The sequence below is a fragment of the Schistocerca serialis genome, chromosome 12, assembly GCF_023864345.2.
Source record: "Schistocerca serialis cubense isolate TAMUIC-IGC-003099 chromosome 12, iqSchSeri2.2, whole genome shotgun sequence".
NCBI lineage: Eukaryota > Metazoa > Arthropoda > Insecta > Orthoptera > Acrididae > Schistocerca > Schistocerca serialis.
In genome coordinates, this window is record NC_064649.1 from 161647218 (window position 1) to 161661436 (window position 14219).

General features: G+C 41.2%; 1 protein-coding gene and 1 long non-coding RNA gene across 3 annotated transcripts in view; one reads left to right on the forward strand and one right to left on the reverse strand.

Moving 5' to 3' along the window:
• LOC126428317 (uncharacterized) overlaps nucleotides 1–7394 on the forward strand; it is a 56660-nt gene extending 49266 nt beyond the window's left edge. Inside the window, exon 3 of the long non-coding RNA XR_007576815.1 lies at nucleotides 6733–7394. This is a non-coding gene — a long non-coding RNA (uncharacterized LOC126428317). The remainder of the gene's footprint in view (nucleotides 1–6732) is intronic.
• LOC126428315 (protein spindle-F) overlaps nucleotides 1–14219 on the reverse strand; it is a 147875-nt gene that overhangs the window by 16357 nt on the left and 117299 nt on the right. Inside the window, exon 7 of one of the 2 annotated variants that reach the window (XM_050090249.1) lies at nucleotides 13027–13317. In XM_050090249.1, coding sequence (XP_049946206.1) covers nucleotides 13027–13317 — 291 coding nt within the window. Of the gene's footprint in view, nucleotides 1–12961; nucleotides 13318–14219 lie in introns of both variants that reach the window. The other variant, XM_050090248.1, reaches the window with a different exon arrangement.

Consider the following 14219-nt stretch of genomic DNA (forward strand, 5'->3'; position numbering starts at 1 on the left):
TTGCTTCGTCAGGCAAAACTCTTTGCCTCTGTATATGTCTGCTTGTGTCTGTATATGTGTGGATGGATATGTGTGTATGTGTGCGAGCGTATACCCGTCCTTTTTTCCCCCTAAGGTAAGTCTTTCCGCTCCCGGGATTGGAATCACTCCTTACCCTCTCCCTTAAAACCCAAATCCTTTTGTCTTTCCCTCTCCTTCCCTCTTTCCAGACGAAGCAACCGTTGGTTGCGAAAGCTAGAATTTTGTGTGTATGTTTGTGTTTGTTTGTGTGTCTATCGACGTGCCAGCGCTTTCGTTTGGTAAGTCATATCATCTTTGTTTTTAGATATATTTTTCCCACGTGGAATGTTTCCCTCTATTATATTTGTATCATGTTTATAATTGTATTATTCTTATGCCTAATAGTGATACAGTCAGAAATGAAGCACGGCAACTGACTAGATTTTTAAATCTGAGATGACTAATTTCTGTGCAGAATTTGATGTACTAAAGAAGCGGCCGCAAAGATTTTCAAACGGAGAAAAATTTTCACCTAACTCTCGTTCAGAACTTGTTCTATCATACGCAGTCTATTATTTGGTTCTTGTTGATCATTATCAAAGAAAGCAACAGTGTAAGTAACAACAAATAGCAGTCTCTTGCCATTGTTTCGCTAATGAGATGATTCCTCTCCTTTTTGTTTTTTTTTATTGTAAGTGGTGGTAGCGCGCACAAAAGCAAGACATGCCGCGAGCGGTGATGGGCCGTAAACACGCACTATCAGAATGCGACAAACAATGCATGACGCAGTACAGTAATGCATTTTCAGCTTAGAGTGATGTAAACACCTATAACAAAGAAAACGGCACTTATCAGATCAAAACAAAATAAGCAATCGATTCAAACCAGACGAAGCACGTGAAAAAGGAAGGGTACCCGTATAAATACAGACGGAGCGTCTGGCGCATAGCAATGGCTACCTGGTAAAGCTTAACTGCTAAGCTTACGACTCGAACCAAACTACTGTAGCTGTATTGTCTTTCATTCGACCTAAATTGTGTCTCGTATTACAATGGTCCAACTTTGTTTCGATTTGGAGGGTGCGGCTTAAAACTTTTCTCTCCCCTTGAATTTCGAGTCTCTAATTTCAGGTGCGGCTTAGATTTGGGAATTATTTTTTTTTTTTATTTCCTTTATTTCGAGTCTCATTTTTCAGGTGCGGCTTAGATTCGAGTAAATACGGTATCTGCAACTCAGCATCTATGCTATATGGTGTGTGGCAACTTTCCTTTTCTTAATGTCATTACATTAAACAGAATAACCAATTTAGAGTCCCAGGACCCATCACCATGATTTCAACGTCAGCTTTGAACTTTTTCTTCGCGAGAGGTGGTGTGGCGCTACTCCACAAGTTGCCACCTCGTTTCCGGTTCGAAGTGGTGAACACACATTTCATCGTCTGTGACAGTGTTCGACAAAAAAATGTCACAGTCTCATAATGCACAAGAATTGCGCACAGATAGTCATTTGTTGCTATTTACGGTCTCCTGTTAGGAAGCGAGGAACTGAGCAGGCACACACCTTTGAGTGCCTCAACTGGTGGACCGGTGGGTCAGCACTACTAACAGGGACATCCAGTTGTGCAGTGAGGTGTCCTACTGTGATCAGTCAATCATCTCTAATGAAAGTGTCCGCACGTTGCAACACTGTCAGAGTCACAGGTCTATGTGGCCGGATAGCACCTGGGAGATCAGGCAGGTTAGCGCGAGATTAGATTAGATTAATACTTGTTCCATAGATCATGAATACGACACTTTGTAATGATGTGGAACACATCAGGTTAATAAAAGATGTCTGTACAAGATATTACATTACACAAATTATTGCACGACACTAATGTTTAAGTTGTTGTTGTTTTTTTCTCTCTCTTTTTTCTTCCACCCCCCCCCCTCCCCCGCCCCCCCCCCCCCCCCCCCCCCCCCTCTTAATTTATATCTAAAAATTCAGCCAATGAGTAGAAGGAGTTGTCATCTAGAAATTCTTTTAATTTATTTTTAAATGTTAGTTGGCTATCTGTCAGGCTTTTGATGCTGTTTGGTAGGTGACCAAAGACTTTTGTGGCAGCATAATTTACCCCTTTCTGTGCCAAAGTCAGATTTAACCCTGCATAGTGAAGATCATCCTTTCTCCTGGTCTTATCGCTATGCACACTGCTATTACTTTTGAACTGGGTTGGATTATTAACAACAAATTTCATAAGTGAATATATATACTGTGAGGATCCCTAGACACTTAAATAGATGTCTGCAGGATGACCGTGGGTGGGCTCCAGCAATTATTCTGATTACACGTTTTTGAGCAATGAATACTTTCTACTCAATGATGAATTACCCCAGAATATGATGCCTTATGAAAGCAGTGAATGAAAGTAGGCATAGCAAGCTAATTTACTGAGATTCTTGTCACTAAAATTTGCACTAACCCTAATAGCATACGTAGCTGAACTCAGACGTTTCAGCAGACCATCAGTGTGTTGCTTCCAGTTTAACCTCTCATCAATGGACACACCTAAAAATTTTAGCTACAGACTTCTGTTCAAAGTCTATATTTATTACTGGAGTTGTGCCATTTGCTGTACAGAACTGTATATACTGTGTTTTATCAAAATTTAAAGAGAGTCCGTTTGCTGAGAACCACTTAATAATTTTGTGAAAAACATCATTTACAATTACATCACTTAGTTCTTGGTTTTTGGATGTTATTACTATACTTGTATCATCAGCAAAAAGAACTAACTTTGCTTCTTCATCAATGTGGAATGGTAAGTCATTAATGTATATCAAGAACAGCAAAGGACCTAAGACCAAACCCTGTGGGACCCCGTACTTGATAGCCCTCCAGTTTGAGGAATCAGTTGTTGTTTTAACATTACATGAACCACTTATTTCAACTTTCTGCATTCTTCCAGTTAAGTATGAATTAAACCATTTGTACACTCCCCCCCTCAAACCATAATAATTTAGCTCATCTAAAAGAATTCCACGATTTACACAAGCGTTGCAACGGTGACAGATGCCTCACCCTGCAACTGACCGTGCTTTTGTTCGATGCCAGGTCTCCGTAGACATTGAGCGAGTGTGTACGAATATCTGCAGTGCTCTGTTTTTCTGCCAGAAGAAACTCAGTGACATGTCTCTACTCAAAATGCACCTCTGTTACAGACTCCATATTGAAATCTGTGCATAGCCTGCCACCTACTGCAATTTCATGAAACTACAGGGGCTGATGTCCACAATGAATTCCGCATTTTTTCAACTGAAACTGGCCAAGGATGCATTATTTATTGAACACTCCTCGTATTTTACCATTCTCCAAATGGCAAATCGTTAAGTTTTTCTGACGTGAGGTTTAGTATTGTAAGAGTGCCACAGCAAATATTTGTTACATACCAAATAAGAGTCCACATCTTGTTGCATGACAGTTTTTCTTTTCATTTCATTTTATTTTTTTCATTCATACTTTTAAATTGACAGACACACTTAAAAATTACAAACATTCAATGTTCAACATTATTATGAAGAGGATAGATTGCTCCTCACTGTAAAGATGATACAGTGAGTTTGAGACAGGCACAGTGCAAAGACTTTTACACATCAGCTTTTAGCCAAAGGCTTCTTCAGAAAATAAAAACGCACACACATTTAAAAATGCAAACAGACCTCACAGACACGACTGCTATCTCCAGCTTTTCCGACCCGACCGAAGCTTAAAAGCGTCAAACAGTTCCTCCCATTTGACGTGTCGCATTCCGGTCAAAACAGTCGGTGATAGTGGTCGTCTGTCTGTGAGGTGTGCTTGCTTGTGTAAATGTGTGTGCATTTTTATTTTCTGAAGAATGTTTTGGCCAAAAGCTCATGTGTAACAATCTTTTCACTGTGCCCATCTGAAACTCAATGTGTCACATTTACAGTGAGTAGTAATGTATCCTTTTTCTAATATTTTTGATGTTACAGCCTGGACTTTCCTTTGTTTGAAACATTTTTTTTTATCTTCTGTAACCAAATAATGTATAGCAAACACCTCCCTTTTTTATGTCCCTTTACTTTTAATTACAGATCTGATGATGGCATTTGCCAAACAGTGTTATACACAACGAAATATATTAAGCGCTCTATCGGCCCATTCTGCGAGACCCCGAGCTCGGCAGTGCCCTCGTACTGTCGAGAGTACTGTGCAATCAAATGACGTCGGAAGTACGTTTACGTTCCCGTTAGTGCCACATCCCACACTTTATGAGAAGTACGACGAGAAGTTCTCGAGTGTCTCCAGACTTGCCCTTCATTTTCCGTCTCTGTGCTGGCTTCCCAGAAAATTACCTGATGAGCTTGTGAGCAAATATGTGCCTCAGCTCAGTCTACCTTACCAACCAAAAATTTGGTTCTGGAAATGTGTGTTAGGATTCAACAAATCCATTCTCCACCACAAAATTTCTCCAAACACTGCAGTCCGGGAAAGTAGGAATGCACACCTCTGTGGAATTTGAGAAACAGGAATGTTTCGCTGCGAGGTTGGAACTTCGCAGGAGTACCGACTGTTCAGTTACGCAGATCACCAATCCTGAGAGGCGAGAGGATGGACCAGAGACCTGTCCGGCCCCCAGAGTGTGACAGCTACGTTTACCAAGTTGGTATTCCTTTCCTGTCTCTCAAGAAAATGGTTTCCATATTTTGAATTTAATACATTCTAAAAGGTATATTTACTAAATATAAGTCATAAATTTATAACATTTACATAGTTAATACACTTCAAACATTCGAGGCCCAGATTTCTCTGTTCCTGACGAACAAATCGAGGACATTATCGTGTTTAGATCAGTATGTCAGTTGTATAAGCATGATGCACTAACTATGTAGCATTTCTGTTAAAACAGTTACAACTCCACACAAAACTTTTGTTAAACCTATCTGCTGCCAAACACACAGATACTACTAGATACTACTAGATCTTACAGAATCTTTCATTTTCTTTGTCTTTATAAGATTTGAAGATCCATGCCTGGACATCAATCTCCTAAAACAGTACTATGCACTTCTCAAAAAAACTAAAAAAATCTATTATCAAGATCTTGGAGCTCTGCTAAGTACAAAATAAGAGTCCACATCTTGTTGCATGACAGTTTGTTCTCCACATAGTGTTTTAATCTCATAATTGTTTTGTCAGTTCAGTTCTACCTAGATGCAACTTTTAATTAGTAACTACACAAAATGTGTGGTCACAATGAATTAAAATTTGGTACAAAAATGAAAAGTTCCTTATCGATAAATCAAAAATTATATATCAATGTCTGCTTGTGTTTGTACATGTGGGGATGGGTGTGTCGGTGTGTGTGTGTGTGTGTGTGTGTGTGTGTGTGATGAAGCAAGCGTGGGCTCCGAAAGCTTGAAATTTGTGTGTGTGTTTGAGTGTTTTTTATTGTGTCTATCTACCAGCGCTTTCTCGTTTGGTAAGTCACAGCATCTATATACTTGTTTTATAATATAACAATAATTGGAAAGAACAGGCAAGCACTCACTCAAAGCATACTGACAAGTGGCAAATAGAAACACCCAACAGCATACAGTATCTACACTAGCTTTCAAGCTCTTGATCTTTCTCTAGCAAAAGTACATATACATTCAAACACACGGACACCAAATGCTCACACTCACCGCAACCGTGAGCGTTTTAGTGTCCGTGTATGTATGTGCTTTAGCTAGAGAATGATGTTGGCTGGTTGGTTCGTAAATTAAAGGGACTAAATTGCAAGGTCATCAGTTCCTTAGAGAACTTTAGCTCAAAAGCTAGTGTAAATGATAGTTCTATGGGTCACGTATCAGTCATCTATAAGTGAGTGGTTGTCTTTCCTTTATTTTATGTACTACTTATGTCTGTAATCTCAAGAAAGAACAAAGTATTTTATCCAAAATGAAATTTTCACTCTCCAGTGTAGTGTGCACTGATATCAAACTTCCTGGCAAATTAAAACGGGATTCGAGGTTTTGCATTTTGGCACAAATTTTAATTTTTTACAAGCACTATCATTTCCTCAGTGTTCATAGCTAAAAAGTTCATAGCTAAAAACAAAAAGTTATTTTTACTAGTAAAACTACAGTTCAATATCTGTTAGTTAAAATTTTAATTTGGGAACAAATATAAAGTTCAAAAAGTAAATATCTAAAACTCACATCTAGTGAGAGTTAAACCGACAATCTCAGGATTATGACTAGAACACTAGACACCTCTTTCGAGTAGCTCAACATATTTTATACTAAACGGCACTCAGATCGTTAAATGTTTTAAGCCAATTTTTGAGACTGTTTCCGAGACGTGTACCGTCTGCTTTATACAGGACTTGACCTCAGGTGCTACACGTACAAGCAAAATAGAAGGCGAGCAGCCCACACTATCTGCTCGTAAGGTTTGCAGAACTGTATCATCCAAATACACACTCCTTCCCTCAATTTAGATAGGATGTCACTAGTTTTATGTGTGTCTACTGGCAGTACCAGACATTTTGCTTCCCGAAGGTGCAATACTGGCTCGTTAAGGACGGAGTGTACTTTTGTTGTATCATGTTTGTCTCTGGCAGAGAATGGAGCAGTGTGCAGCAATCAAATTTTGCTTCAAATATGAGAAAACTAGAATGGAAACATTATTACTATCATAACTACTGTTCACAGCATTTTCACAATGTCCCCACGTTTCCTTAAGCAGATGCAGAAAGATAGTGTCGTATCGGCTGCCGCACAGCAGCCGTCAACTCGGTGCGGCGTGCTACAACACGCGCGGCACACAGCGAGTGCCACTGGCGCCGCACACGAAGTCAACAACTGGCGCAAGTGAACGCGTCGTCGCAGGGTTAGCGGCAGCGGACACACCACTATCGATACGGATTACCCCTGGCGGCGCTGCCCTCGCCACCAGAGTGAGCAACCGTATAAGGGCGCCATCTACCGACACTCTGATTGGCCGGACCTGCGGATTTAAGCGAGCTCCCTGAGCCCGTTTAACCAGTTCGATCTTCGCCGATGACTGTGTTACTACCCGGCTGCCGGATTCACGACGACCGAACCGTACTGTGGCGTCCCTGGCTGGAAACTTGCGACGCGTCGGTATCGACTGGTTGGCAGTGTTTTGGACTTGTATTCTCTACTAGTGACTCTGATTTCTCCTCGGTGCTACAGCGAGCGAAGTGTTGTGTAGTCGAACTTAAGTTTTGTTTTCAGTGACAGAAGATCAAATAAATTTGGTTATCACGGAATATTTGTTGTGTTTGTAGTGAATACGTACAATCAAATAAACTGAAGCAAACAACAAAACTGTGCTTGACTATTGTAGTATACCTTTCCCCTCGGGGTCCTGCTGTGAAAAATATAAAATAGAAAATCTGATTGGGTTTGGAATTTTGGTGGTTTCAGTTACAGATAAGGCGGACTTCGTATTATTGAGAGCGTGCTGTAATTTGACCGTGCATGGCAGACCGGGTCAGCAACACTACAAAAAGCGACTGTACGGAAATAGCATCAGAAACTAATTGAAATTTACCTTATAATCTTGTTAGAAACGCAGTACTAATTACAATATAGTCTTCATGGCTGTCCTCCTAATTTCTCTTGTAGGACGACCTGTCTTTCACTTTTCTCCGTCTGTTGAAAACTTCTTCAGGTTGTCACTGTCATGATCAATTTACAAATTTGATGATAACCACCTCGAATCACTATTGAAACAACCTCGCTTTGTAATGTAATTTTAATTTCCACCCAAAAGCACATTCAACACATCGCCGAAAAATACACGTCTTTCTTATGAAGACAAGAGAGAGAGAGTGTAATCAATAAGTTGTTAAAATAAACAAAAACCTACGCAAAAGTAAAAAAACAAAAAAAACAAAAAAACGAACAAAATTATTTATAAAAATCGGTCGCTGGCGCAGCGCTGTACTGCATGCGCGATCGTAAATTATATCTTTCTATTGGCGGAGGCGCGGTAGTCAAAGTACCATTACACTATTACGAGGAAGTTTTACAAGATGACAGATTACCTCCTCAAAAAAGGTTCCAACTGACCGAACGTTTAGCAAAGTGAAGATCAGCTCGTGCTGTATCTGAATGCCACACGACGTACATTCAGCTGGCACAATGTAGCTGCACGGAAAGGGTTTCTGTGTGGCTGTCGACGACTCGACCGTTCTACTAGTACGCGAGTGGTGCCCTGCACTAGTAAAGTGTTCACATTCTGTCAGAACCGTCCTAACTGCAGTTACACGACAAGTGTCAGTGCCCGTCAGTTGACGAGCACACCCGATGCCCCGTGCTCACTAGAGTTGGCAACATGGGGACCAATTTCTTTTCCAAAAATTGGGGCATCCTCTGAAGAGGGCCCAATCTGCGGATCACTACTGACTTTCAAAAACCGGTGACCAACCAATTATATTTAAATAATTGCTTTTGAAAAACTTCTGGTGTGAGAGAGACTAATAAGATAGAAAGCTGAATAAAAGCATTAATACACCGACATCCAATTTTATCTGTCCGTCGTAGCAACTTGCTCGGCCGACTACGTACTGTGCCTTCGAGTGGCCACTTTCAGTGTAGACACATCTACAGCAGTGTCGCTAGACGTCACAATTTCAGGTGTCCCGCGACCCGTCCCGTACGAGCCTTTCGCGGGAAGCCTTTCGGGCACGGCCGTAACGCAGTGCCCTCAGAGCTGACGCTCCACCCGATAGCGTCATTCTGCCACGTGCACTGGGCAGTATGTGGAACATTTGCCACAAAGTGTCCTCTGTCTCCATCCGGGCAGAGATTGTCGGGCTGCCGCCCTCTTACGGCCAATTTTGGTGTGAATACTTCAAACTGTGCAGCTGCGACTTCTCTCAGTACTGTATTTCCATTCTGTGACAGTGACCACCCTTTGCACCTGCTACTTGTTTGTTTTGTGCTTTTATTTGTAGTGAGAAACGAGACACAGAAGGCAGGTGGCTTTTAGGTGTGTGTGCACACTGCCAGTTGACATTCTCAATTCGTTCAGGCAGCAGGAACACAACTGGTAAGCAATTTATAGCATACGTCTCTATTTCGAAACCCAAAAAATACAAACCGTTTGGATGGAGCTACATTCTAATAAAGTATAATAAGTAACAAGCCTGAACAGCGGCCTGTCTTACGTTTCAAAGTTTCATTAAAATATCCTTAAGGAACACAAGCCATACAATTCTGTACTGTGCACAAGTTTCTTCATATTTAACTCTTCGACGCAAAGTGTTTTTGTATCGAGTGTATTTTGTAGAAAACCTCGTGTGTCGTCGATGTCGGGAAGGCTACGGAAAAATCCAGTAATCTTTTATGGAAAATATTGCAATCCTCGTTTATATTCACATGTGCATTACACGGAATGAATTTCCTACTCTGTTAAAAACTGGAAAATAAGTGGCACATATCTTACAATTCTTATCATTTTTCCAATTTATTACGTTTCCACAAATTTGGAAATAGGCACAAATTCCACTAACTACACTGTGTACCTATTACTAATCTACAACGAGAAAAGGACTGGAGCTGAGGGCACAGAGCTGCACACGTATTACGACCGCATCTGTGAACTGTTAAAAGAGATGTACAAGATTTGCATCCACCTAGCTGTAATACACATAATTATCACAGACCAAAAAGCTTGAGAATCATTGGAGGCTCGAGGTAGTTTTACGACATTTGTTGAAGTTATGATAACATCTCGAAATAGAAACTATAACGAGAACCTATACTTTGCCTGTAAGTGCAGCTGTACCGATCTACAAACTTTGTCGTAATCTATTATAGGGATATACTGATCTACTGATTGAAAATTTAGGTTTCTTATCCTCTCTTTTTTTCACGTTCCAAAGTTTACATCCTCGTCTCATTATTGCGAGGGTCAACTGAAAAGTAATGGCTCCACCTTTGTAACTCTTTAACAGTTGGCAGCATCGGTATGCGGAAGGTATCGGCTTCTTCCGTAGCCTCTTCTCTACAGCTCCAGTTGGCGGGAAGCCTTAGCATTGAACAGTTGTTTATTACAGTGTAAAGTATGGAACCCTGTGCAGACGGTCAGCCAATGTGATTTAAGCAATGTTCAGTCATTGAGTTCTTAACAGCAGACGGTGTCACCCCAAAGGAGATTCGTCACAGAATGAGAGCAGTTTACGGTGATTCTGTCGAGGCAAGTACGTTTAAAGATGTTGAGGCGGGAACAGACAAAGAGTTGGACATCCTGTGACAGCAACCACCGAGTTCACAAGCAAAATGTAGACAGGTTGATTCAGGACGATCGTCGTATCATTCAGAGAGAAATTGCAAGCACAATCGGCAATTCACAAGAACGTGTGGTTCACATTATTGCTTTGTTTCGCTATCAGAACATCTGTGCACAATGGGTACCCCGGATGCTGACTACTGAAATGAAAGTGCACAGACTTGACATTTGCCAGGAACTCCTATCGCATTATGAGAATGAAGGTGACACCTTTCTTCATTCAATTGTGACAGGAGATGAAATGTGGGTACACCATTACGACCCAGGGATGAAACGTCAGTCTACTGAAAATTGACACAGAAACTCACCCCAGAAAAAAAAAAAAAAAAAAAAAAAGATTCAAGATGCAGCCCTCAGCTGGAAATATCATGGCCATGATGTTCTGGGACACAGATAGTGTTATCCGCGTTGATTTTCTTGATCGTGGAACAACAATAAATTCAGAGCGAACTCTGAAATGACAGCTAACAAGGGTCAGAAAGGAAAAGGGAAATGTTTTCCTGCAGCATGACAATGCCAAACCACACACTTCACGTGCCACCACAGCAGAACTTCAGACAGGATCTCACCACCGTATGGCACCCTCCATATGGTCCAGATTTAGCACCGCCTGACTTCCATCTGTTCCCGATAATGAAAGACGATCTGCGGGGACGTCATTATGCTTCTGATGAAGGCGTCGAGAGAACTGTGAGACTGTGGTTGCAGAAACAGAGTGTCGACTTCTTCAGTGACGGCTTCAGAAAACTTGTGAATCGTTGGCAGAAATGATCCAATTGGCTGGTGATTATAAGGAAAAGTGAATATTGGTAATTAAAGATCACATTCTAAGGATTATTTCTGCATTTGATTTATTAAAATATTCCCTTCCAAACCCTATTAACAAAGGAGGAGGCATTACTTTTCATTCAACCCTTGTATTTAAACCACCAGTCCTTTAGTACCATTTGTCTGCAAATTGGTTTGAACAATACTAGGCTAGAGCACAGTGCTTGGTTTAAATTTTTTTAAACAAGAAGGAGAGGGGTACTGTATTAATAGTCTACCATTTTTTTTCCATCTGACAGACAATCAAATCCCTTCATTCCACGAGACAATGGTGCAGTTAGGCAAGTTTATGACGATACGCCCCGATCCCACTCTAGACAATTTCTGACCATTTTTCCCATCGAAAAGGCTCCAGCTGGCTACTTCCGAGTCAAGCACCAGGGTCCTGACTCCCGAACAATAGTTACTCCATTCACTGAAGCTACTTTACAAGATTTTTCCGAGGGGGCAGGAAGTTATTAGGTAGGAGCATAAGTTTGTAGCGGTTCTGTTTTGCTTGCTGGTATTCCAGTTGCTATGGGTTTATTTCTTAATTGGACTTTTGTGTTTGTAGTTCACTGTTGCTGTTTATAGTGTGTGAAGCTGTGGAGACTGGAAAATGGAGTGGCAAGTGGAGAAACGTGAACATTTCTGACATACTCTTCTGTCTGAGGTCAACAGAGGGGTTGTAGCAATGGAGGCAGCCATTAACATTTGCGCCACGTACAGGGATAATGCCACTGGACAGAACATGGCAAGAAAATGGTCTTTTCGTTTTAAGGAAAATCAATAAAATTGAAATAACTCTCCATGTTCACGAAGACCTTTAGGGTTTGATGAAGATCGTTTAAACACATTAATCCACAACGATCATTGTCCGTGTACTTGCAAATGTGATGAACTGTGATTATTCCACAATTGTGCAACATTTGAATCCAACGGGGAAGGTTACAAAATTGGGTGTACGGACACAGCATGCTCTAAACCAAAATCACAAAAATCAGCGGGTGTCCGTATATGGATCTCTGCTGGCTCCTCATCTGTTGGCTATGAACAAACCGACCATTCCTATCCTGTATTGTTATTGGTGATGGCTGAGAAATGGTGTCTCTATGGTAACAGGAGGAAAAGAATGTAATAGTAGAGCCCAAACAAAGCAGCAACCCCCCATACAAAAGACCTGCGTGGATCCAAAAAATAATGTTATGCATCTGGAGTAATGACGGCGTGTCCTTCCTTGAGGTGTAACTGTCACTGCTGACATTTATTGTCAACAACTGAGACACCTCGAAGAAGCAATCCGAGAAAAACAACCTGGAAGACTGTGCGAAGTGATGCTGTGCCACGATAACGCCTGCCCGATTCTACTAGACTGACAAAAAACACAACATGCAACTTGAGTTGGGAAGTCATTCCGCACCCATCTTGTTCACCAGATATCGAGTCCTCAGATTTTCACCTTTCCTGCTCTCTATTGAATAACCTTCGAGAAACCTCCTCTCCGGATGAAAATGCGAGTTCTTCGCCTCGATACCACGCGATTCTTACAGCCGCAGAATCAAAACGTTACCCCAGCCTCGGCAGACTGTTGTAAATTATGAAAGAGGATATATTATTGACGACTACGGTCTCTTCGTATCTCTGTCGCATTTATTAAACTCGGTGAAAAATGCTTCGAACTTGTACACCAGTATAAACAGTATAAACAGGTATTCTATTACTCACACAGTAGAAATTTAATACTGATAATTTAAGACCACCATAATAATTTCATCTTTACCACCACATATCTTACAGAAGGTACAGTATTAATTACACTCTACACACTGCTACAGCGTATACACACATGCAAAAGATGAAGTGGCCACTCCAGCCGACAGTGGGCTAGAGGAGCACGTAGTTGTCAGTCACCTCTCCGTCTTCATCATTTTCTGGGAAGTGGTCCATCACGTGCTCTTGGAACTCCTCAAACGAATATTCCGGCCCGTACACCTTCGAGCAGAGGGGGCACAGTTTCTCGCACAGCTCCGACTCCCCTTCGGGTAACTCGTGTCGTATCGGCCGCGCCGCAAAATCCTCTCGTGGGCACTGTGTGTACCTCGAAACGGTGGACGTGCCGGCCGACACTATGTCGCCGGTCGCTCCTGTAGCAACGGAATCTGGAGGCGGTCGTACTTCGGATACGTCGTGCGATTCAGTCATCTGCAACACGTGTAACAAAAATTATTTGTGAGACTATACAAATGCAAAGCTTAATGCAATGTAAGAATTGTCCTGGTCTGCCTACGAATTCGTAAAAGGTAAAATGTAGGGATATGAAACAATACAATCAAATAGCTCTAGTTGCAGGTAACGAAAAATGGCAAGTTTTTACTTTCAGAAGAATTCTGGTGACCTACAATTTCTCTTATGTTGTTGTTATTATCCTCTGCTTCTTCTTCGTCCTCAGTCTGAAGGTAGTTTGATGCGGCTGTCCACGCTAGTCTATCCCGCACAAATCTACACATATATGGATAATTACTACAATGTCTCCCTCTACAATTCTAACATATTCTTAGAGAGCAAGCCACACGTAAAGATGGAACCCAATTATGGCAGTATGTAAATATTGATCAACTTTTATTCATCACCACAGTAATAATGCTGCCTGCAGGCTTCTGTAAATAATTTTATGATAACTTGAAGATAATCAGATGATTGAAATCTGTAGTCAATAAAGAATTACTTTAAGAGCAGCTCTTGGTCGTTATGAAGTATGGTTTTTTTTTTTTTTCTTTTTTTCTTTTTTTTTCTTTTTTTCCTTCAATGTAAACTCAAAATAGCACATGTCATTTACTTGTTGGCAACCTGATGTACCTTCAAAAAAGTGGAACCAACCAATGCACTGAAGCCTGTGTAATTCAAAACTTTCCGAGCTTAGAGATTGTTTCACGAATTTTCGAGTGAACTGCCAGATGTCAGTAAATCACTGTCACGATTTTTCGGCACAGAGCCTTCTGACCACATCCTACCTTCACACGGTAAATCTGCAGAATGCCACCGACTATGCACAGTGTGAACTTTTTCTGTACAGGATTCTGAGCAGCATCTAACTGAAAATTGCT